This window comes from Diplotaxodon limnothrissa, linkage group LG11 (assembly GCF_057381915.1).
Source record: "Diplotaxodon limnothrissa isolate DT_005_m linkage group LG11, D_limnothrissa_male_GT1.1, whole genome shotgun sequence".
Lineage (NCBI taxonomy): Eukaryota > Metazoa > Chordata > Actinopteri > Cichliformes > Cichlidae > Diplotaxodon > Diplotaxodon limnothrissa.
The window spans coordinates 8,439,388-8,463,265 of NC_140606.1; the positions used below are offsets into that span (position 1 = coordinate 8,439,388).

General features: G+C 43.8%; 2 protein-coding genes across 2 annotated transcripts in view; one reads left to right on the forward strand and one right to left on the reverse strand.

Annotated features, from left to right (window-relative positions):
* Nucleotides 1-529: 529 nt before the first annotated feature.
* rgs22 (regulator of G protein signaling 22) lies at nt 530-14,295 on the forward strand. The gene is made up of 25 exons (XM_085366793.1): nt 530-551; nt 641-669; nt 767-829; nt 909-1,091; nt 1,185-1,270; nt 1,976-2,091; nt 2,212-2,938; nt 3,042-3,203; nt 3,418-3,595; nt 4,696-4,818; nt 5,241-5,342; nt 5,853-5,905; nt 6,291-6,459; nt 6,926-7,018; nt 7,516-7,685; nt 7,784-7,946; nt 9,406-9,570; nt 11,180-11,251; nt 11,775-11,933; nt 12,361-12,540; nt 12,626-12,814; nt 12,895-13,065; nt 13,319-13,418; nt 13,966-14,073; nt 14,231-14,295. Exons 1-25 carry the CDS (start codon nt 530-532, stop codon nt 14,293-14,295), a joined length of 3,648 nt encoding a protein of 1,215 aa, XP_085222919.1.
* Nucleotides 14,296-15,001: 706 nt separating this feature from the next.
* The window catches only part of vps13b (vacuolar protein sorting 13 homolog B), a 299,690-nt gene continuing 290,813 nt past the window's right edge, over nt 15,002-23,878 (reverse strand). Inside the window, exons 60-68 of the mRNA XM_085366137.1 lie at nt 23,498-23,656; nt 23,094-23,322; nt 21,211-21,387; nt 19,897-20,067; nt 18,434-18,610; nt 17,254-17,356; nt 15,691-15,859; nt 15,501-15,581; nt 15,002-15,274 (exon numbers count right to left, since the gene is read on the reverse strand). Coding sequence (XP_085222263.1) covers nt 15,026-15,274; nt 15,501-15,581; nt 15,691-15,859; nt 17,254-17,356; nt 18,434-18,610; nt 19,897-20,067; nt 21,211-21,387; nt 23,094-23,322; nt 23,498-23,656 — 1,515 coding nt within the window. The 3' untranslated portion in view covers nt 15,002-15,025. The remainder of the gene's footprint in view (nt 15,275-15,500; nt 15,582-15,690; nt 15,860-17,253; nt 17,357-18,433; nt 18,611-19,896; nt 20,068-21,210; nt 21,388-23,093; nt 23,323-23,497; nt 23,657-23,878) is intronic.

The window sequence follows — 23,878 nt, forward strand, 5'->3', positions numbered from 1 at the left end:
TTTTTTGTTTTGGAGCTATTGAGATTTTCAGCTTTTACAAACATGTTTTCTAGATCGGTTTTAAAATAAACTTGATATATAGTAAAACCTTTTTTTTTTTCTTCTTTTCTTCCCCTACCCGTGTGCTGCGTCACATTTGTGAGGATTGTGTATGTCGCTGTAACATGTACAAATCAGTCTTTGGTGCCACCTAGTGGTTTGACACTTTCACTGCGAAAGGAGTTTTATTTTAACCCCCCCCCCCCCCCCCCAAAAAAAAAAAAATATATATATATATACACACCTTAGATACTTAGAACTTTAAAGTAATCTCTGAATTATCTCGAATAAATCGATCCTGGGGTATTAAAGAAGAAACTCTAAATTGCATTAATTTCTCTGGTCCTGTCTGGTTAAACTTTTACTGCCCCCCCGTGTTTTGAAAATGCGTCCACTTCCATAGCAACCTGGACTCACAGTGATTGAGTTTGACTTTCTGAGTAAGCCCGTCTGAAAGTACTGTCTGCCATTTTTATTTTTAAGGAAAGGCATGTGTGGATTCATTTCAACAGGTAAGAGCAGCACTTTAAACACATCTCAGTTTACTCATGTTTTTACAACTAGCGTGTTGGAAATTTGAGTTTTTCTTTCTCTTTGCAAGAGTTTCTCCGCCTTACTGTGGACAGTTTTGTGAGTAAAAGTTTAGATTCCTCATATTTTCCCCAGTCTGTTACAGCTCGGACAGAATGTTTGTTTTTTAAGCGTTTTAATGTTGATCTTCACACAGGAGAGCTCTCTGGCCTCTGATGCTGTACTGGCTCACTTCTTCAATGATTTCCTAAGTGCGCCGGTAATGTAGGCCTGACATAGATATGCAGAACTTTGACATGGCTCAAAGCAGTTTTCTTACCTTCGCATGTTTTTGCCAGTCTTTCCCAGAGGCTTTGCGGTACAACCGGGAGACGGGGCTGTTTGAGATGGCGAGTAGAGCGGCAGAGTTTGTCTCCACAAGAATCCGATCAGCCCTTTACAACAGAAAATCACAGCTTCTTGCTGTTGACCCGTCACTGCTCACCAAAATGCCCCCAATAGACAATCATTACGCTGTCTGTGTAAGTAGCTGCTAGCAAAATGTTTGTGTGTGTTTGTATGGAGGGGTAGAAATCTCTATACTGGATTGAAGAACTTGTCCCTGACATTCACAGTGCCTGGACAGAGAGCGAGGAATGCAGTGGATCAAAAAGGAAAGATTCCCCTTTTTCCTTCAAAGTGATTGTTATCATGAATACAGGTAAAGTGTTAAATCCTGTTGAAACAAATGTTTTAATGCATTTGTTTTGCAGGCAAGTTTCATCTCATTTTTACCTACATTTTCTCTTTACCTATGAAATGTGATTTCTTTGCAGTATCCAGACAGTGTGCTAAGATGCCTTGATGCTGACTTTGCTGTCTCCTTATTTTATGATGAACAAGTAAAGTCTGGGTCTCTTTTTAGTTTAGTTTGCAAGTGTTTTAACTTCTAAAAGAAGTATCGATTTAAGATTGCTACTTTCAGATCTGAGACTAATCTCTTCTCCGTCTTTTAAGAAGCCTAAAGGCTTCAAGAATCTCTGCAGAGAGAGCCATGCTAACTTATAGGCTGCACATAGAAGAAGCAATACAACAGCAGCCATTTACAGGCCATTCTTTTGAATCTTTTGTCTCGTCTCTCTGCCTCACCAGCTGTGGCACATGGCTGTGCCTACCTGAGAGGTTTCTACCTGTTATAAGGGAGTTTTTCCTTTCTACTGCTGCCAAGCACTTTCTCATCTGATTGTGGGGTTTTCTCTGTATTATTGTAGGGTCTTTTTCTTACAATAAAAAGGGCCTTGAGACAACTGATATTGTATTTAAATAAAACTGAATTCAACTGAATTTAAAAAAAGAATGTTTTTAAGAAATCTTGCTTGTGTATTTTCCAACTGGCAGTGCCTCCTCTCTCTGTGATTTTCCCCAGACTAGCCAAGCTTCTGCTTCAGTGGGACCCAAACTTGTGTATTCACAGAAGGAAAAGCAGTTCAGTTCGGACCACCCTGTCAGCCCCTCAACTGCGTTCCTTAAAATTAAACACGGGTAATACTAATGTAGTAAATGTCTTGTCCCGCAGTGCAGCAAAACAAAATGTGTTTGTATCCTGTGAGTATAAAAATAAGAACTATGTGTGTCCCATGTTTTTATTTCCTCACATCTCAGGGTTTATGAGCACACGCAATCTTACATGTCTAACATCTCTGCAAAAGGAACAACTTATTCCAAAAAGCAGTGACTCAACCAGATGTTACTCCAGCTGGTCTGAGCCAGAAAGCCTGTGTTCCTTTCCCCCTTTGTCCTCATCAGGTTTCTCCTCTGCTCACCTTCAAAGTGGGAAACCTCAGGAACTTAAGAGCTCACAAACAGAGCTGGGTGTCTGCTCTGGGCTATCATCTGTTAGTAAAGAGAAACACCTAAAAGAGATCAGTAGCCTGGCATCTCATTCTCCCGAACAACACTTGGAGTACCTGGCTGTCCAAGTGACTGAACAGGTGCTTAAAGACACAATGAATGTAACGGATGGTCCGAACCAGGCAGACACTTGGGAGTGCTTCAGCAAGTCAGGAGATCAGGCAAACTGTAGCAGCACAGACAGATCCTGTAAATGTGACCTTAACCGACATCTCAACAGAGGAAGACTGGAGGGGGAGAAAGAGAGAAGTCAACGTGGCAAGAGGGGGTGTGGATGGGATAAGAAGGATCAGGAAGAGGGGAGCAGAGCCACAAACCAGGAAGATGTCCCTTATACTTGTTGCAATGATACAGGTTTCTATGGAAGCTTGGATAAGTTTAGGGAGTTTTTACAAGGAACGTCAGGAGAGAAGCTCCTTAATCTCTGGATGGATATAGAGAGACTGAAGGCTGCACGGGACAAAGAGCGGAAGCACAGGTAAACACACCTGTCTTATTCTGCAGCTCGAAAAGTTCTAAATATTCAAGCAGAATTTGTCTTTTGTTAAGTGAAATAAATTTTCAATGTGGTATTGTTTCAGGTATTTGGTTCTCATGAGAAGCTGCTACCTGCTGAGCAGCAGTCAGTTCAGTCTGAATGCGGAGCTGCTCTCCAGACTGGGACTGACTACCTCCCCCTGCTGGACAGAGGACAAACTGCGCTCAGTTCAGACCTGCCTCACTGAGCCTCTGCTCCACTACTGGTGAGATTTGCAGTGTTTATCTTCTAAATGTCAGTGACTGTGTCTAGAATGCATCCATAAAAATGACCTTTACATTTACTCCTGTATTACATTTATTATTTTGTTGTCTTGTATAATTGTTGATTGTGTTCTGTATAAACTGGGTTTTCATATGTTATAATTTTGCATGTGTCTAAATCTTCTAATGAAATTATGCCCCCTCTCTTTTCTGCAGGGTTCCTCGGTTCTGGACATCTCTGTGCCATCAGGAAGACCATAGTAACTCCTCTGATGTGGAGCTGAGGACAGGGTGGTGTTACAGCTCTTCTTTGGGCTCACAGCCTCGCTGTTGCTCAACGTTCTTACGAACTGACAGCAGCTCGCCCCAGTCTTCCCATACTGTCCGTACACAGGTAGGTGTATTGAGATATATGTTACTATGTGCTTATAAGCTTTATGGCAGGAAATCAAGCCCACAAAAGCATCATGAATAAACAACCCAGAGTTTTTATCAGTCAGCAGTAAAAAAGGATTAAAAGATAGATTTTATCCATCCATCCATTCGCTTCCGCTTATCCTTTTCAGGGTCGCGGGGGGCGCTGGAGCCTATCCCAGCAGTCATAGGGCGAGAGGCAGGGTACACCCTGGACAGGTCGCCAGTCTGTCGCAGGGCCAACACACAGGGACAGACAACCATTCACACTCACATTCACTCGCACATTCACACCTAGTGGCAATTTGGATTATCCAATTAACCTATCCCCACAAGTTGCATGTCTTTGGACGGTGGGAGGAAGCCGGAGTACCCGGAGAGAACCCACGCAAACACGGGGAGAACATGCAAACTCCACACAGAAAGACCCCGGCCTGATGGTGGAATTGAACTCAGGACCTTCTTGCTGTGCGGCAACAGTGCTAACCACCGTGCCAACCACCGTGCCACCGTGCTGCCTCATATGCGTGATTCATTTGAAACATACTGAGACCTTTGATGAGCATCTGCAGAGTGTTCACATCTTTAACTCATATCAGTGCAGGTTGAGAAAGTGCATACAGGGATAAAATAGTGTCGGTAAACCACAAAACACGGTCTTTACGAGCGTTCTGTGCCGATGGCCACATCTTGTTTATACTTGTATAAATTGTTCAACTTGGTAGTTTCTCCCTCTAGTCATCCATGCTCCTCCTGCATGCACTCTACACCCTGCTGGGGTCCTCTCCCACTGCCATCTCCTGATTTGTGAACCACTGCAGGAAGTGATTTATCAAACATCTTTTGCAGTCTAAAAACATACAAAACAGAGACAAACGGGAAAACTATTCAAGCTGTGTCTTTGCACGCTAAGGATTCACCTGTTTTGATAGATTTTTGTAGTGACTAAACAATGTACTGTGGGAAAATAATTTTAAAGCCAAAACAAATGAAAATCAACTAGTTTTCACTCCAGCTTTACCTAGTTATTTTATATAAACGCTATATTGCATTTAAAGTTTTTGTATTGTATTTCATCAGGTGATGTCCAGCAGAAGTCAACTACAGTGCACCACAATGATGGAAAAGATGCTGCAGGCTCTTTGTGCTGAGTCTCGTGCTGGCTCATACTTCACACACTTCTGCGAACAATCTGGAAACCAGGTACAAACAGCTGCAGATGTTAACGAACTGTTTTAGAGAACATGAGGCAGAAAAAAAGAAGCTCGAGGTAATTTAAAAGTGGTGCCAAAGAGTTTCTTCAGCTGAGCAGCTAAGACTATTGTTTGCAGTTCTCCACAGTGCTGTGCTGCTGTAGATGATGGCAGGTTGCTTTGTGCTATTTGTTTGTGAAATGCATTGCTGTCATTCTCCTTCATACAATTATGTGTAGCTTATGTTTTACCCTGTGCCACATAGATTAAGAATCTGGGCTCATGTATGGAAACTGTTTCTTTTTAAAGCTTGACCCAACCACTAACTTGTGCTCTAACCGTTATAAATTCACATTAATGGATTGAAGTACATGTAAATATAAGTCAGCTGACAGGGTTTTTGACATGTTCAACACTGTTTTCCTGTCCCAGCTGTGGGTGAATGCCCTTTACTTCTGGACTGACCTGCAGTATTACCGTGAGCTCTTCTACCAGGATGGTCTGGACCCTTACAGAGTGCAGAGAGAGGCACAGGTCAGCACACGCAAACACACAAGCTGTTATCACTGTCAGTGTGTATGCACCACACAAAGATATGACACTAATTCATTCAGTTTGATGCTAATGTTGGCTTTTTAGTACAGTTACTGCAGGAAACAAGAAGCACATGCAGTGTTTTTGCATGAAATATGAAATCTTGGGTCTGTATATTTAGGTGTATTTGGTTATATGCCTCTAATAAAAGAATAATAAAATATTGAGAGAGATAAAGAGAGCTCAATTAGAGAGGATGCCAGGAAAAAATCACCAGTTATAATAAGGTAAAGCTGAGGAGATCAGATGTCTTAAATAAGCAGCCAGTAGTTAAAAGGCAATAAAACAGAGGTTGTGTATTAGATTTTCTATTATTCTCCCTTTTACGCATACGCACGCACGCACGCACGCACGCACGCACACACACACACTCACACACACACTCACCTGCCCTTGTGTACGTGATCTGTTAGCTTGCCACTCCCATTCTCCTCTCTGCTTCTCTTTCAGCCCTCTTCACCCCCTCACACTAAGCGGAGAGATTTAAACTCCCATAAAAACAAGTGAGTCAGACCCCCCCAGCTTTGCGCCAGTCCAGTCACCCAGAACCACCCAGCCTGACTGCAGCTGGCCCAGGGAGGAAAGCAGGCAGTTCTGGTCCAGAATACCTCACAGTGAAACCTATTTTCCTTCAGTTAACCTTTAGTTCACCAGAGCAGTGACATTTAGATGATCTTTCCATAATTCTGAGGCCAAGCGGGGTAACTGACTGACATTTATGTGGTGTGAGGGCAGCAGTGATGAGCGATAGTGAAGACTGTGTGCGAGAGAGCGCAGCGGTGGTGAAGAGAAACGTTTCTGACCTTAATACAGTTTTATGACTCCTTCTTTCCTCGCCTCTTGTCTCCTCTCTTCTCCTCAGTTCCTTTACTCCACATATCTTTTCAGCTCTGCCAGGAGGCGCTTTGGTGTTGATGAGAAGTTGAGAAGGGAGGTGTATGACAGACTGATGCCCCCGTTTGAGGAGCTATTTGATAGGGTCGAGGAACACGCACTGAACATCCTGGTGGAGGCGTGGACCACGATGGTCAACAGGGACACAGAGTCTTTCCAGCAGGTAACCGCAGCGCTGCATTAGCACACGCTGCTTCATAAACTTCAGTTTATGTGGAGAAACTAGACTTCCTTGAGTATTTCTGAAGGTTTGATTACACTGAGGCCTAATTAAAGGAGAGATTGCTTTAAACATGGATAAGCATCTGGTTTTTGACAAGCAAGAAAGTGACTTTCCCATGTGTGTGCTAGTGTTTATGTTGCTGTGTTTAGAAATCCAGAAAGATCAAACCGATCAGGCTTGTTAGTTTGAGGGTAAGGTTTCCTAAAGAGCCTTGCGGATTGGATTTAGATAGTTGCAACTCACTTTAATTTAAAAGCATAAAAGACGAAGAAATGCAGCGAATTCTCACATTTCAGAACCTTGAAATATGGACACTCAGATGTTTCTGACTGTAAAAATGATTTAAATGATAAATCAGTCGTGAAAATATTTAATGCTTAGTTTTTGTGTGTGTGTGTGTGTGCAGGTAGCTGTGCAGGAGGAGGTGCGCTCCATTGACAGCTGGGAGTACAGAGAACTGTGCAGCCTGTACGAGGAATCACAGCTGCGACTGGAGCAGGTCAGATCAGCATCCAGCAGTAATAAGATCTATAAAATGCTCGCACTGAGAGTTATTAGGCAGTAAACACACCTGCGAGCGTGAAACGGCTGTGTAAACATAAATGTGAAAATGTATTGCCTAGTAACAATGTTGATTATCTACTGCTATGAGACTGCTTTACTTGGCACAGATGCATTATTTGCAATGATGTCATACCGCTGGTAAAAAAAACAAAAACAAATGGTCTTTAGGGTGACTTTCGAACATCTAGGAGGCAGGATGTAGCATGGTTTGCAGGAGAAACATCATTTAGCTTTAAAACTTTATTTTACTGAGGATTTGTCCTCAGCTTGCATTTTAAAACTGGACCTTCAGTGATGAAGTGCTGGATGAATCTTTGTGTGAATGGGTGAAAATGTCTGGTTGTCTAAAGTGCTTTAAGTGGTCAGTTAGATTCGACACTATCCGTCCCACTGTTTCCATCTTCCTCTCCTCTCGCTGCATCTGTCCTGCAGGGGGAGCAGTGCAGCTCCATGCTATCTGCTTCATCTATTACACCTACACACACTTCTGACTCTTGGTCCAGAGTGTCTCCAAATTACCGTGGTTACCGTTTAGGCTCCTTACTTCGTCACCGCCATGAGATCGGGCACTTCATGTCTTTCCTACAAAATCAGAACGCCAGGTGAACTGCAGATTTTAGACTTTACCTGTAATATTCATAAACAGTTATAATATGAAATATATATGGAAACACCATCCAATGGATTTGCTTTTGTTTAGTATCCATCTGATGTGCTGGCTGGATCTGGAGCAGTATAGGAGGACTCCTCGGCAGCACAAGGCTATCAGGCAGGAGAGATCAGCATGGATTGCTGCCAGATACCTCAACAGGAAGTACTTCTTTGGCCCTGACAGCCCTGCCATGACAGAACAACAGAATGATGTAAGTCAGCCCATCTAAATATTTTAAAACCATGTTAAACGTACTCATGTTGGCTCAGTAGCAACTCCAAAGAATATGAGTTATTGTCAACTTCCTGGGAAAGCCTCACAGAGACAGAGGAAGTAGGAACAGGCCGCCCGTTACATGACTATTCCAAGATGGGATTTGAGCTCCAGCTGAGGATCAGCATCCAGATTTGATAAGCAGAGGCTGCTGCAGCTCTCACACAATTCCCCCATCTCCCTCCTCGGGACTCCTGCAGACTTGACGCTGACAGCTCTGACAGCGGGGTGTTGGCAGCGAGCGGGAGATGAGAGAACATGGTTGGAATTAAAAGGAGAAGAAGAGGAGAATGTTTAGATCCAAGAAGACAGAGATGATCAGCTCCAGCAACGAGGACAGTAGGATGAAATCTGTCCTGACGTTTATAGTGGGAGATGAGGTTTCTGGGTTCTAAGATTACTCCACGAGGGTGTGGTGCGTAGTCAGGATGAGTAGATGGGACATGCAGCGGTTGGCGTGGTTTTCTCTTTGGGCCCACAGAGATGTTTGTTTTTCTTACGTGTCACAGGACGCTGGTTCTGATGTGATTTTTTTAGCTGTAATGAGAGAATCTATTAGTGAAATTTGTACAACTGCCACGCAAAAAGGTTGATGTTAGATATTTTTGCCACTATTTTATCTTTTTTCTATTCATTTGTCTCATCCCTGGGTTGCTGCATACATACAGCGGTTGCAGTTAAACAATAGTCTGATGTTGTTCTTGGGTTCAGATAGGCATGCAGCGCACTTGTTGGCATGAATCTTTTGTCTGATTTTTTTTTCTTTAGTCACTTGTCATCCTCATCTCATAAATACCATCAGAATAAATATTTGAACTGAGGATTTGAATTAGAAAGCCAATTCCAGTGGAAGGATCGGGCCTGGCTGCCGTTCTTGCATCTCAGTGTTGGTTCTTGTCTGCGTGAGCAATGTAGAGAGACTGACAGCTTTACTGCTTTGGCCCTTCATTCTTCAGTCACTCAGTCATCCAGTCACAGATTGGCCCCCTTTCATCTGCTCACTCCCACCGCGGTGCCATGACTGGTTCTCATTTCTGAAGCGAGTGTATGCGTGCACGCGTGCCTGTGTGCGTGCAGAATGAGATGAGAGAAACTATAAAGGAGATATAAAAAGAGAGACACGGCCAAATCGATGCATGAAGACAGAAAGCAGAAAGAGGGGAGATGAAGAGAGCAGTGGGTTTGTGGGAATGAAGAAGAGCACAGCAGGAAGCACAAAGGAGAGGAGCTGTCAGTGGGGTTTCCCCACTGTGGGCAGTTTTTCTTTCTCCCGTCCACCTCGACCGTCATGTGTTCCTCGTATAGAAATCTATAGACGTGTCCGTTCAGTCTGCTTCAAACACGTGCAGCCATGAGCCGGCACTCCCCCGTGTTCTTTCCTGTGTGTCTGTGTGCAGATTTTGCATTTGGCAGGTGGAATTGAGCGTCTGAAGTTGGAGTGCCTCTCAAACCCAGTCGTCGTGGAGATCCAGGACGTCGTGAGGAATCACATCGAGAAAACATGGCTGCCTCTGTTTCTGTCCACAACAGAGTTCATCGAACGGCAGAAACGCAGACCAGAGGTGGACATACTCTCACACTTTCCTTTACAAAAGACGCCAGTGAATCATCAGCTATTTGACTCATGCAGGTTATACTGAAGGTCCATTACTTGAGAAAAACAATGGTTAGTAACAGTGGAATTTATACACACTGTGAGTGCAAGGGCGAAAGTTAAGTACTGTGATTACATCAATCATAAGCTAAGGACATATTTTTCTATTCTAACTGGAATTTCTCAGGTTGGCTGCTGTGACCTCTGAAGGCATTTGAAAGATATTTTTAGCCCCATTTCTTTTCCTTTTTGCCTTTCACAGGCCGCTGTTGTAACAGAACATGTTCTTAATGATGTAGTTAAAGGTTACATTCATTCCTGGTACGTGTTGTAGTAAAAATAGGTATTTTACAAAAGCATGGCCCGTTTGTCGCTCAGCTTCACCTGGCATCTATTCAGCAAACTGCACAGTCATGGCAGTTTGTGCACATGCTGCTGATAGCTTTAGTTAACTTTAAAAAGGTTTTAAACTTTAAGTGCCTTTAATACAAAATAATCTCCAGAGTGAAGTATACAGATTTTGGTGATTCCCTGAACAGCAGGACAAAGTTTGAATACTGGATCGGCTGTAAAGACATTCCATAGGGAAGTATCCTTTGGACTTCAGCGACCTCAGCATGTTGATATTTGCAGTTTCGAGTAAAACACCTGGAAAATTCTCTTAAAGAGACCTCTGGCCTAATGAGAGTTTAGTTGTACATAAACTCCGTCATGATATATAATATCTGTCGTAAAGTAAATGCAAACTGTTCTCCTGAAGCCTACACTTGAGTGAGAACTGTTCTTCCGTTTTGCTGAATATTTGTTGTAATATCACTTATTGCAAAGCTTACAACATTTCCTAGTTGTCTTGTGTTTATTTGCACACATCCAGCCTTCTAATACGCTTTCATGATGTCACCGAAGTCAGCAGAGCACACTGAGATTAACGATGCTGCAGAGAAGCCTCTTTAACAAAGGTCAGGAGATTTAAGACACTGAATGATTAAAAAGAGTAGAAGTGATTTTGACCCCCTTTGATCTTCTGCTTCAGCTGTACCACGTGCACGTGTTTGATTCCTGGAGTGTAATGGTGCTGAGAGCAAACTGATATAGGAAGTCAGGCGCACATTAATGTTACGTGAGCAACCATTATGCGCAATTACCCTGCAGTCACTCTCTCAGGTTGCCTCATCAGGTGGAAACCCATAAACCTGGGATTCTGCTTCATTATGTTATCAAGTTTAGTCACACTGATCCTCTCATTAGGTAATGAGAGGCAGACACAGTTTAGCATTACACCGTGCAGGAGGAGACGAGCGGAAGGTGGAAAAGCTGGTTAAGAGGTGACGAGGAAGACGGCGAGGTCGTCTGAGACGGATGACATCAGGGAACTAAAGAGCTCGCTAGGAGGAGATAGAAGGAAATGCAGACGTGGGGCAGGTTAAAGGTCTAAAAAAAAAGAAAAAAAAGAAGTGCAGGCAGAGCTTTGGTTACAGCCAGCAACAGGGAGCAGTAGAGAGGTCTGAGAAGTGTTCCTAGTTATACTCCCTTTCTGACGTTGGACCTGTTTGCTTGTGTTTGTGTGTGTGTGGCAGCCACAAGAGGTGGCGGGCAGGCTCTCACAGCACGTCCACCGTCAACGCAGAGCAAGAAAAGAAGCCTGGAAGGTAAGGAGAAATCCTCCAGGGGAAGCTGGATATTTTTTAAATGGATAAAAATAAGGCATTTCCTGGCCTGAAAGCATGTGCGATTTAGTTCATGACTTGGCTTTATGCACTGGCTTTGTCAGACACCATTTTGGCCTTGGGGTTAGTTTTCTCAAATTGGATCCAGAATAAATAAGATTAAAGCATCATTACTAACCTTCCTTTAATAGTTTTTGGAGTGATTTCCACACAGCTCTGTTCCCGTCCTCTCATCGCAGGACACAGATATAAAACATGTACATTTCACATTAGGAGCAGGATGATTACAGGAAGACGTTTTCATACATGATTGTGACCATCACGTTTATGATCATGATGTCATCACTGGCAAATAACGAGTATCATTATCTCAGTATCTGTGAGCTAAGAGTGGAACTCAGAGGTCAGCCGCTGTACAGGAGAACCCTGTACTGTATCGGGGTAGGTGATGGCGGACGGCGTGTCACAGATAACCCAAGGAATCCTGCGTCATGTGTCCCTGCAGGCCGAGGGCTTGTGGATGAGTTCCACCAAAGAGATCCTGCTGTTCCGACAAACCCTGCTCAACCCTGTCACCTGCCAGCAGTTCCAGGACTTCGTCTACTCGAAGGGAGGCTTCCTGGAGAATGATGTGCTCTTTTGGTTAGAGGTGCAGAGGTACAAGGTAAAATATCTTGTAATATCTATAAGAACAAATGCTTTCTCAGTCTTTTCTCGTCTCCCTCAGCTGTAAACCAGAACCAGGCACCGGTGGATCTTTGAAATGTCTGTTAAAATTTGACTGCTGTTTCTAAATGAACACTTTGCCCTCTCTGCTTAGAAGTCTTTATTAGCCAAACCTACTGTGTTACTGTACATCTGAGCCAATATCTATGATTTGTGAGTCCAACTCTAAAAGCAAGTCAAAAATAATGTAAGAAATGCTTGATGTGCAGTTTGAATATGGAACAAAAAAAGAAGCTAGCCCTAGTTTTCCTATCTCGGTACAAAAATTCCTCAATGATTGCAAACATTTGTGGAACAGTGGGAACACAGAATTGTTCCCATGTTACTTTTCATTCCTCCTTTTCCCTCTTTGCTTTTGAATGCAGGACCTCTGTCATTCCCACAGTGATGATGCCACCATCCAGCAAAAAGTCTCCACAATCATCAGCTGTTTCATCAACTCTTCCATGCCCCCGGCCCTGCAGATAGACATTCCTCCCCAGCAGGCTCAGCACATTCTGGAGAAACGCCACGAGCTGGGCCCTTACATCTTTCGAGAGGCTCAGGTACTCGCGTCGCATGTGCGGGTCGAACATTTACAGACTTTTTTCTCTTGTATGTGTGCTTCAAGCTATTCTTCTCTGCCCGTAGATGTCAGTGTTTGATGAATTACTGAAGTTTTGGCCCGAGTTTCAGGAGCTTATCAGCAGCATCCAAGAGGAGCAACTTATTCCTCTGCTGCAGGAGAAACGAGTCAAGCACAGAGCCAGAGTAAGGAGACAGAGAAGGAGGGAGGAAGAGGAGGAGGAAGAGAAAAACAAAGGAAGGAGGAGAGCCCAGGTGAGGAAATGACAGCGACACAACATAAAAATCTGTGAGGGGAAAAAAAAACTTAATCAAAAATCTAACTCTTTGTTCAGGAAGACATGGAGAGTCAAGAGACCAGTGTTACAGAAGAGGATGAGGATGACGAAGATGATGAGGAGGAGGGGGATGATGATGATCGAGATGAAGCAAATGAACCAGAAGAAAGAAGTGAGAAAAAGCAGTCGAGCACACGGAGCAGAGTGTTGTTCACACCCACACAGACGGTGAGGAGCTGCCATGTGTTTGTCGTGCGGGTAAAGCTGAAAATGTGTTTCAAAAAAATGAATTTAAACCAAAATCAACGATATCCTTCTGTGGGAGCACAAGATGCTAAAATAAAACCCCCTGACAACACAAAGTCCAAACAAGGCCTCGTCAGTCTCGACCACAGACCATAACGGAGAAACTCGATGCTCTAATTGAACCGTTTTTCTAATCATGTTTGATGCAACTTGATTTCTGGGCATTTGTCTTCAGCTGTCGTGGTCCTACTCCAAGTATATGGCAGGTCTGAAAAGAGAGGAGGTGCTGCTGAGGAGACGGAGTCAGCTGGAAACCACCTTCTCCACGGCCTCAGGTACTTGCGCGCGCGCACACACCGCTTTTTTCTCTGAGCTCAGCTAGGCTCCCATATCCACGGTTTTTGACTGCTACTATTCAGATTAAATGCAGGAAACCATAACAATGAAATGACATTTTGCCTTTTTCCCACAGTAAAATCCAGGCTACATTTTCCAAGGCTTTGATATTACGCGGCAGTTGAAGCCAAAGTACTGTCAAACTGACCTGCTCCACATGTCTGAACTGTCTCATTGGGCAAAAGTTCAGCCAAAACAGCCACTTCAGCCCATCCATTAATTATCAATGTTCTGTGAACGAGTCAGTTCCAGGCCATAATGAATGAGGATACATGGAAATGAAGCATAGTGCAAATGGTGTTTTAATGGGATGGTATAGAGGAGCGATGCTGTTAGGATCACAGATGGAGATCATCACTGATGTCTGCGGCAGCTACACGTGTGACAGAGTCCACACGAGTGCTAAACATAATGTCTTTAACAGATAAATAGCCCTTCTTATTCTTAATGACTGCTGTTTTTACCGCGTCTTCCTCCCCCTGCCAGAGTCCTCTTCTAACTGTAGCATTAAGTCAGCGAGCAGCGAGCAGAGCTACCGGCAGCCCTCACAGCGCTCCTCCAGAACAAACAGCAAACAGTGTAACAGATACAACCGTGAGTGGACATATTGTAGAAACACTCTCTCAGCAGCCGTTTTGTCTTAGACAGGACAGGCTGGGCTTTATTATTATTTTTTAAACTGCAGGAGGTGTTAGAGCCTGAAGTGAAACCAGAGTGTGAGGAGTGACTCCATGCAGCGTGACTTTAACAGGGGAAGGTGACCGACGCCGTCATCGGAGCGCCAGCACTGAAAACCGAGAGCTCCGAGGCTACTGATGTCAGAGTGTGTGACAAACACCACGCTGTGAAACGCAAATCTCTGACACTTGAGATAATTTCATTTGTTTAATAAAAAGTTTCTCCATTAATATATTATAGATTTAAATCTTCCGTAGAGCTCAGTGGTGAAACAATACAAAAGGGAACATTAACATGTTTGCATCGTGAGGGATTGGCATCGACAAAGAAAACAGTGTTACTGTCAAACAAGTGTTACATTATCATCTTTAAAAAACATTTTGGTTTAGCATATAATATTGCACTTCACATTGGCATGAGACACCGACTCATAAGCAGAATGTAAACACACAGAGCTGCTCGTGCAGAGTGAACTCTTCCAGATGGGTTAGTTAGGAAAGGCTCCGACTGCTGTGGCCTGCACATTTGTATCTGTAACGGCGACAGAGCTCTGATTGGATTTAGTGTCCACTGTTTTTGTTTTTCCACAATTAAAACTGATCCCACTAATGTTCTTTGTGACTATGTGGTGACTTTTCTTTATCAGAAAATATCTTTCAAAGGCAATTTCTAGGAATTCTAGACACGTCTAAGGCATGGTTGACCAGGTGAACACATTTAGATATAAAACCCCCTCGTTTTTACACCAAAATGTATGTTTTGCATAAATGAGAAGAGTCAAAGTACAAGATACTTGTTTTTTTCACATTTTACATTAAATTGAAAAAATTGTTTCTGAAGCTGAAAGCCACACGTGAGTTTTCACGAATCAGTGGAATCCAATGCGTAAGGCTTTGTTCTTCACCATGGTGAACTTGCTGACAAACACTTTTGCAAAAGCGGGGTCCACCAGGTAGCGATAACACTTGGTGACCGAGGGCGGGGGCTCTGTGAGCGTCACTGGGGGCTGCAGCTGGAGGGAAGCTGCAGAGGGGGAAAGAAACTGAGAGGCACGCATCACGTAATCCACCAGCCTCCGATACTGCTGCTCGGACAGACGCTCACGAACACCGTCGCCCTGAGAGAGAGAACACACACACACGGTTACACTGCTGCTGCACCTGCCAGCTGCAGCAGAGCTAACTAAATCATACATCAAGGTTTAGGAATGCTTGTGCACACTGCTGGAAGAAATTAGTCTGGTCTTAATTAACTGCGGCACGTGATGCCATTAACATCAGTGCAGGAGTTAGAGACTCCGACTGTGTGATCGCTGCACAGCTTCATTACTTTTACAGCCTCACCTCAGCATCACTAGTAACTGTCTGCTGCTGTAACGTGAGTGTGAGCTCGCCCTGCTGTCCTGGTTCCTGCTGACACTCCACCTGGAGGCGGCAAGTGGTTTAACATTCACGTCATTATCTATAAAAGGCCCACGAGTTGTTCTCTGAGAAATGTCATCAGACTCTTTAATTCTTTGTGTCTGTGAGTTACCTCTGTGATGGGAAAGGCCTGCTGCTGGGTGTCCTCGCTGAGGCTGACGACAAAGAGCACCTCAGACGTGAGCAGCAGACAGCCGGCGTGCTCCTGACCTGACCCGCTTACGATGGTCACATCCAGGGACATGTGGAGCTCTGGACGCCCCAGAGACTGCAGCATTTTCCTGCAGTCAGAGAAAGCAGGGACGAGTAGACGCTATGAAACCAGCTGGAATCTTTATATTACCCTATAATTTAGAACTATAGACACAACTCCTCCTGCATGACATTTGTGTACATGTACACACGCACAATGAAAGCCTCCATTCAGCCTGCTAACATCAGATATACACTTTGTCTATAAACACGAGACCAAATGTGTCTGCGTACATCCTGTAATTTACATTTCTGCTTGTTCTCAGTGTGGTTCCTATTACACACATACTCAACGGGGAAATATGTGAGCAGGAACTGAAGTGTTCAGTCATGTTTCTCTGACAGTGTGTTTACTTTGGAAGGCAGGTGTTCGGATTGCGGAGCAGATGTTGAGGCAAACACAGTAGGGACAGTTTGGGTCTGCTCAGTGTTACTTTGCTCAAACAGGCTGACCCCTCAAGTGTCTGGGCTACCTGTTGTAGTAAAAATAATTGATGGACGCCTGATGGAAACCAGTTTGACTTCTCTGCAACACAGGGGAGCATTATCTCAACATTTGTGTATTTTATATCAGGATATAGATTTATTTAATCTTCCTCTAACATTAGCAGAAAAAAAGGCCCTTGAGTGATGAAAACTCAAGTGGAATGTCAAATTTGGAATTCTTCCTGAAGGCAGATGACAGTCGACACTGACTGCTATTACAAGCAAATGTTTGATAGCTATGGAAACCAAACTAAATGAGAATAATTCTTCAGAAAATGCCATAAATGCTTTTTCTGCAGCTCCCGATAACCTCCTGGATACAGAGGCCTCTCATAAATCTTTATGATTACATTAAGAGTTCCAGTGAGAACATACTGGAATCTTTGAAACACTGAGATCTGACGCTGTATATACAGCTCCTCGGAGCCAAAGGTAACCTGCTTGGCAAGCACATGCAACCTTTGTAAACCGAGTCTCTCCAAACTACTCAGGCATGCAAAGAAAGGTGTTCCCCCTCCATGTGAAGGTACTGGGAAACATTTCTGGATAGACTCAGAGTTAAACAACAAGAACAATTTCTAGCTGGCGGCTTTGGCAGAGTGCTTATAAAAACCTTTTAACATGGCTCGATGAGAACAAGGGAGGGCAAGCTGGCTACCATGTGTGGGATCAAGGTCAAACATCTTTGCAGGCTTGTTTGGAGGGGGTAGGTGGGGGGGTAGGTAATGAACTCTCCAAGGTTTTTTTTTTTCTTTCTTTTTTTAAACAAAACAGCAAAATGATGAGAGGTAATGGGGAGGAAAAGAACAGCAGATCCTGGTGAGAATCCAACAAAAGCAAAGAAGCAGAGGCGAGAACACATGTCCCACTTTTGAAGAAGAGCTGGGCAAAGGTAAAGGAGGAGTTGGCGGGAATAAAGAGCGGCTGCAGGTCATACCAGACATATTTAAGATGGCTGTTTGGGGCTAGAGCAGACTTTTCTTCTGTAGGCAGGTAGAGCTGTTTGGGAAGCTGCCACAGTCCTGCTCCATGAAGGATCCCTGCAGAAATCAGGACAGTTGACAGCTGAGTTTTGACAAAACTGTGGATTATACACATGCTCTGCGTCTGTGTTTCATATACTGGTAAAAACAAACACTGATTAGGATGATTTTGCGTGCGCGTATTTATGCCATTGTGAGTTCATAACCCCAGTGCGTGTGGTCAGTTTTCTTTCAACCCTCTCTAGCTGTCAGCAGAGCGATGGCAGCAGCGAGCCAGTGAAGTCATCAAGTAGTTAAAACAAAGCAATAAAGAATCCAATGAGCTCCATTATTAATGATGTCACTGCAGTGGTACTCGGCAATGCTGCGCAGCTCTGAGTGGGTGTTTGTGGATCCATGTGATTCATAACAGAGCACAAATCAGTGAACTTGATCTGCATGTGTAACCAGATGATTGGATTTTTTTTTACTGAATATATTGTCGGAGCGATTGCCAGTGGGTATGTTAGTGTGTGTGTGTGTCTTTCTGCTGATGATTAAGTTTGTGTGTCTGCGGAGCTCAGAGGTTTCAGGTAGATCAGAGCCAGGCCCTGGGGAGGTAGCGCTCTTTTATGGAGCTCCTCATCTTATTGGCAGTTTATGTGCTGTAGCCAAAAACTGCCAGCACGCACCTCAATCTTCTATCTCCAATATAAAAAACAAACAAACATTAACTCCACAGGATTAAACTGGCTGTATGTAGAAGTAGTAGCATATGTAGGCAGGCCTGCACTGTGTGTGTTTCAGCTGCTCTCTTCTGGTTCCTGGCTTATTAACCCTTAGCTCCTGCCTGAAGCTGAGAGGCGCGAGATCGCCCATGCTCTGACAAACTAACTCTAATCCACACATGTGTTCATTGTTGCTGAGAGCTCCTTGGAATAAAGACTTAACACACAGTCTGTGCTAGTTATATCTCAATAGATCAAAGAGCTCACTGCAGGACATGATGGGCTGACAAATCCATTTGTAAATAAAGCTATCAACTTTTTTCTGTCCAAAAAGTTCTTAAATCATTGGCTGGTCTTCAGAAACAAAATAAGGAAACATTCATGAATTTATTACGAATGCTGTCATCTTTGACCGTGCTGAAGTTACCGTATCCAGTCTGGGAAACCAGTTCTGCTGCTCCTCCAATGGGCTTGGTAAAAACCCCCACTATGCCTTTCCCCACTCCAGAAATCACCCCTTTGGCTTTGCTACCAGCTGAGCTCTGCATCTCCCAGTTCCTTTGGAAGTTCTGCATGGGCTGGTCCACGATGCCGGCTATTGCTCCTGACAGAGAAAAGGAAAAAGTCTCTTTCTTAAACTCACCAAAAGAAAACTTTAACAAAATACAAAACGCTCAGTGAGTTCAAAACACCTCTCTAGATTATTGATAAATTGGTATTAAACCAGTAAATATAAATGACACAGGTATTCAGACATGCTTTTAACCTATAGACCATCCACTGTGATAGATTTACAGTGCATCCACTGTGATGCAGACATGTGGGCAGCTGTTTGGTTCCAGTCAGTATATAATACATATAGGAGTCTGATTTGAGACAGACTTGAGTTTTATTGCCCTCTGAGTGTTTATTGTGTCCCTACTGTGCTGTCTCCACCACTCTGTGTCACAGCTCTCACCACAGTGTGAGCACCTCTTTGAGAATGTGCCAGTGTGCAGCAGATGAAATGTGCGTAGGCAGAATGTGTTATGCATATGAACAGTGGTGAGAAGAAAGTATTTGGCCCCCTTCTTGATTTCTTTTTTCCCATGAAATCTTTTTGTCACACTAAAATGTTTCAGATCAAACAAATGTTTGACAAAGACAACCAGAGTAAATATTAAGGAGAAAGAAGCAATCCAAACCTACCTGACCTCATGTGAAAAACTAATTGCTTCCTAAATCCAATACGTGGTTGTAGCAGCAAGAACCGCAATCGAGCATTTGTGATAACTGGCAATGAGTCTTTCATATTGCTGTAATCTGGTTCACACTTCTTTGAAAATTTTTAATTCAGACACATTGGAGGGTTTCTGAGCATTAACAGTCCACACTTCGACTAGGACACTCCAGGTCCTGAAGCAGCAAAGCAGCCCCAGACCATTACTCTACGCTACCATGCTTGACTGTTGGTGTCTGAGATGCAATGTGTGCATCTCCCACAGATGCCGTTTTTGTCCAGTCTATTTCTTATCGTTTAATAATGAACTCTGACCTTAACTGAGGCAAGTGAGGCCTGCAGTTCTTTAGATGTTGTTCTGGGTAGGCTCAGAGGCCTTTTCACCTAATAAATGAAATCATCATTTAAAAACTAAATTTTGTATTTATTCGGGTTATGTTTGCCAAATAAACCCTGCAACAGACTGACAACCTGTCCAGGGTGTTCCCTGCCTCTCGCCCTAAGACAGCTGGGATAGACCACCCCAACCTGACAAGGATAAGCGGAAGAGAATGGATTGTACACACACATATATTGCTCATTTCAAACATAACTATATTTTGGGGGTTCATTTATTACTTAATAAGACAGCTAACTGACTTGTTTGAAGTTTGGTGCTCCTTCTCATATACCTAACAAGCTAATGCCGAGTCGTGACAGTCCCTGTCTCAGTCCGTCCCCGAGGCTCTCTGGCAGCTGCCGTCTCCACTCCTCCTGCCTGGTGTAGTGCTCCTCATCCAGAGACAGACGGTCCATGTTCCTTGCCAGGCTTGTGGCTAAGTTGGTGATGGAGGTTAGGGTGCCTAAACAGAAATGAGAAATTCTTATGTTTTCTCAGTGTCTCTAGTGGCAAGGTAGAAGTACTTTTATGAATTAAATCACAGATTTAAAAACTTCAAATGAGAACATGATTTCCAAAAGTGCCCTTCACACTGATCTGCTGAGAAGACTGACTAAAGCTGGGCTTACACTGTGCGATTTTTGGCCCATTTTGAGACGATTTTTGAGTCGTCTCGGCCCGATTTTGGCCTTTATCGTGCGTCGTGGATCGTGTAGTAGACGTGGGAAAACGAGAAGCGATTAACACCTCACGACCAGCTCCCGATCATCAATCGATTGGTCGTGAGGATTTCAAACCCTCACGACTGTCGTGAGGGTGTCACCGCAGCTGCTCACACTGCGCACGCGCAAACACATAAACGTCGGTGAAAAAGACGGAGTAGCACGGCAGTGCAGCGTATGAGCTGAACACAAGCGATGGAGGCACTTGTAGAACTTTGGAAAGCTCATCCAAACCTTTTCGATGTGGCCTCACAAAATTATCACGACCACAACAACCGTGAAAATAGTTGGATCTACACTGCTGCTCAATCACAGCTGACTGATCAATGTTTTTCATTAGCAATTTAGCAAAGTTGATGGTGGTGGCGTGCGTGTCTGTGTGAGTGAAAGACAAAGAGGGAGAGCGAGCGACAGAATTTCCGTTATAACCTTCATTTTATGGACGCACAGTGTGAGCACTTGCATCAGAGCATCGGGCCGTATAGTGTGAGACCCTGATCGTGAGCGACGAACTTCTAACCCCTGCGAGTCAATCGTGCAGTTTGAGCGGGAGCTGAATAACGTGACTGAAAAAAATCGCAGTGTATGCCCAGCTTAATGTTGAGGTGGACACTAAATGTTGACTTGTGCTTTTAACCATGTCTGCCACAAAACAAAAGTGAAACACATCATTTTGTGTAACTTGTGTTTGTAAATGTTATTTGAGTCATTTCATTTATCACACGGGAGAAATGCCATAACTCCATGAGATAACTTAATCTGATGCTCTATAGTCTATATTTGTTGTGTTGTAAGTCTTGTGTGAGACTCACATGGAAACTCTTCCATCTTTGAGTCCACAAATAAAATAAAGACATAGAACAAAGACTGAGCATTTATGTTACCTTTCGAAATATGTTTGACGAAGGAGGTGGTCCCTCTGGACACTCCACTGACAAAGGCTCCAGGCCCACGTGTCAAACCCTCATATGGGAGGCGGAAAAAGTCGGATACGCCGTTACCGATGCTCCGCACCAAGCTGGCAGGACTGCCCAGGATCTCCAGAGACCCCACAACCCAGCCTGAGACAGACACAGTGTGCTGCATGGTTACATTTGTGTAGAGCAACACTACAGTACTGCACTGTGACGATCTGAACTAAAACAGGATATTTATCCATATTCTCATGGGTCGTACTCTTTGCACTGCATTCTGAGAAGTCACAAAAACTCCACTTCCTCAAGGCTATGAAACATTTTAGCAAACAGTCACAAACCACCTTCATCCAGAAAAGCCTGGACTGAAAGCAAACGCTTAAATAAACTAAACTTTAACTGTGTTATTTCTGGAGTGAGTCTCATTACTCAGAATGAACATATTTTATATTTTCATGCACGATACAATTAAAAGAAGTTTTGTATTCAACAGATATTAAAAACATTTTAGACACTCGCTCTTAGGAGGAACATTCTTCACACGTGCGCTGTGGATAAAGTGTCCTGTGTTTGCCAAAAGCAATTTAGAGTGGGAGGCTCTCTCAATCACAACAAGTCACGGAGTAACTTACAAAGTATTTCACATCATGATTAGATTTTTAAGAGTTCTTATCTCAGTAATACACACACAGAGACACACACGCATGCACGCAAAGTCTTGCATGAAATCACACGTGTGACACAGCACAGGATTTACAGCCTCCTACTATCTCACCTCTCTCATTAAACCATAGAGTCCCCTTCAGATGGCACGGCTCATTGATATTTATGCAGTGACAACTCCATCACAAAAATCAAATAGTCATTTCTCAGGACGCCGGGCCCCGCTCGGCTCTTATTCTCTGTCAATTTGCACTTGAATGATGGACTCTAATGGTAGGAAACCTACTCTAGTGGGGCCTCGTGGTTGATTCGGCTTTATATGGTTTCCCAGTTGTGGTTTTGGTAAAGCATAAAGTCCTGACAGGAGCTGATGTTTACAGGCCTGAGTCATGCCTTTAAACACACACACGTGCTAGAGTGTATGCAAAGATAGTGTGTCTATTGTCCATAAGGCTTTGTATGTGCACGGATTTACACATGTGGGCGCATGTCTGATCATAGCGCTGCACATCCTCATGTTAATCAGTCCCAGAATGCAATGTTTCCTGGAGCCCGGGTCTTTATGATGACTCAGGAAGAGGAGAAGGCGGTAGGGTGACGTGTTGAAATACGAGCAGAAATGAAGGTTCTAACGAGAGACAGCGGGAAGGAAGCGTCTGGCCAGAATGGTGATTTCTGATGTGGAAATGACTGGCTTAAATCAGACCATGTGTGGAGGCTTTGACTAGACAGGAGGACAGCACAGGAGAGCGGTATGGAGCTCTTACAGGGCCTGATAAGTCAGACTTAGACACGGTGACCGCTAAAGGATTAACCAAAACATACTGCCAACAAACTGGGTGTGAACCGTGAGTTATTGGTCAAAACTTATGATACACCACTGAATAATGACAATGACAGAACATAAGTCGTTCTCAGGCCACTGGTGATTCAGGTTTTGCTTCCTGGAGCTCAACAGTTTTCCAGCAGCCCCGGGGTGTATCATTTGAAAGATCAACTGTAGCTGTGCTGAGAAGAAATGGCAGAATTTTCTTACTTCATGCTGAATTCACATTTCATTTGGCAACCGACACCACAAATTGTGACACCAAGCCCATCATAAAGAGAATGTAGGAAAAAAGTGCATCATCTAGTGCGAATACAGGTGTTTGAGGGTAAGAGAAGCTTTATAAGTCCTGTCTGCTACCTACCTGCTCGGAAGAGGGCTCCCGCAGCATAGTGCATGGCCAGAGCATGGACGAGCTGTCTGGCTGTAGTGCAGAATGGCCCTCTCTCAAAGAGGGAGAAGGACAGAGGAGTGTGGTCTGAAGCAATGTACAGCTTCAGAGAGGCATGGATACTAACTAGCAGGTTGACAGGTTGGATGGTCAGCTTCTGCAGCTGCACGGGGTGGACCAATGCCTGCGCTGACTGGAGAACCTAGATCACACATCACAGTTATCAAAAGAAATAATTCTCAGACATATTCCACATATCATTATGAGGTTGGATGCTGCTTCCTGTCAGTAACATAAGGTTCCATTGTAGTTATAAAGATTGTCAGAATGTAGCAACTAAAAGCAGAAATAAAACGATCGTGTCATGAATATCGCACCTGCTCAGGGAGGGTGGAGGTTGCTCCAAGTTCTTTGCTGCACCGGGTCTCTGCAGAGGCAAAAGCATGGGTGGGGATGTAGGTGTGGAACAAAGTCTTGATGTAGTAAACAAAAGTGTCTTCGAGGTAGACTCTGGCAGGCTGGAGCTGGAAGGAGAGCTGAAGAAAAAGAACCTATTCTGAGAATTGCTTCTTCACAATTGTTTGAGAGAAAGTAAAGTCATTTGGACAGAGATTATGCTGATCTCTTACAAGCTGTGACAGCTGCTGAAATGCTTTTAAGCGTGATTTTGTTTTGCCTCCAGTAAAAATGAAATCATACGTCAGGTAAGTTATGACAATGTGTTGGAAGGGAGAGTGCGGTTAGCAAACAAAAATGCA

Coding starts and splice junctions, on each gene's coding strand:
- rgs22 (XM_085366793.1), top strand. CDS start 530: ATGTGTGGATTCATTTCAACAG. Junction 2,939..3,041: donor GACAAAGAGCGGAAGCACAG/GTAAACACACCT, acceptor GTATTGTTTCAG/GTATTTGGTTCTCATGAGAA. Junction 13,419..13,965: donor CACCTTCTCCACGGCCTCAG/GTACTTGCGCGC, acceptor TCCCCCTGCCAG/AGTCCTCTTCTAACTGTAGC.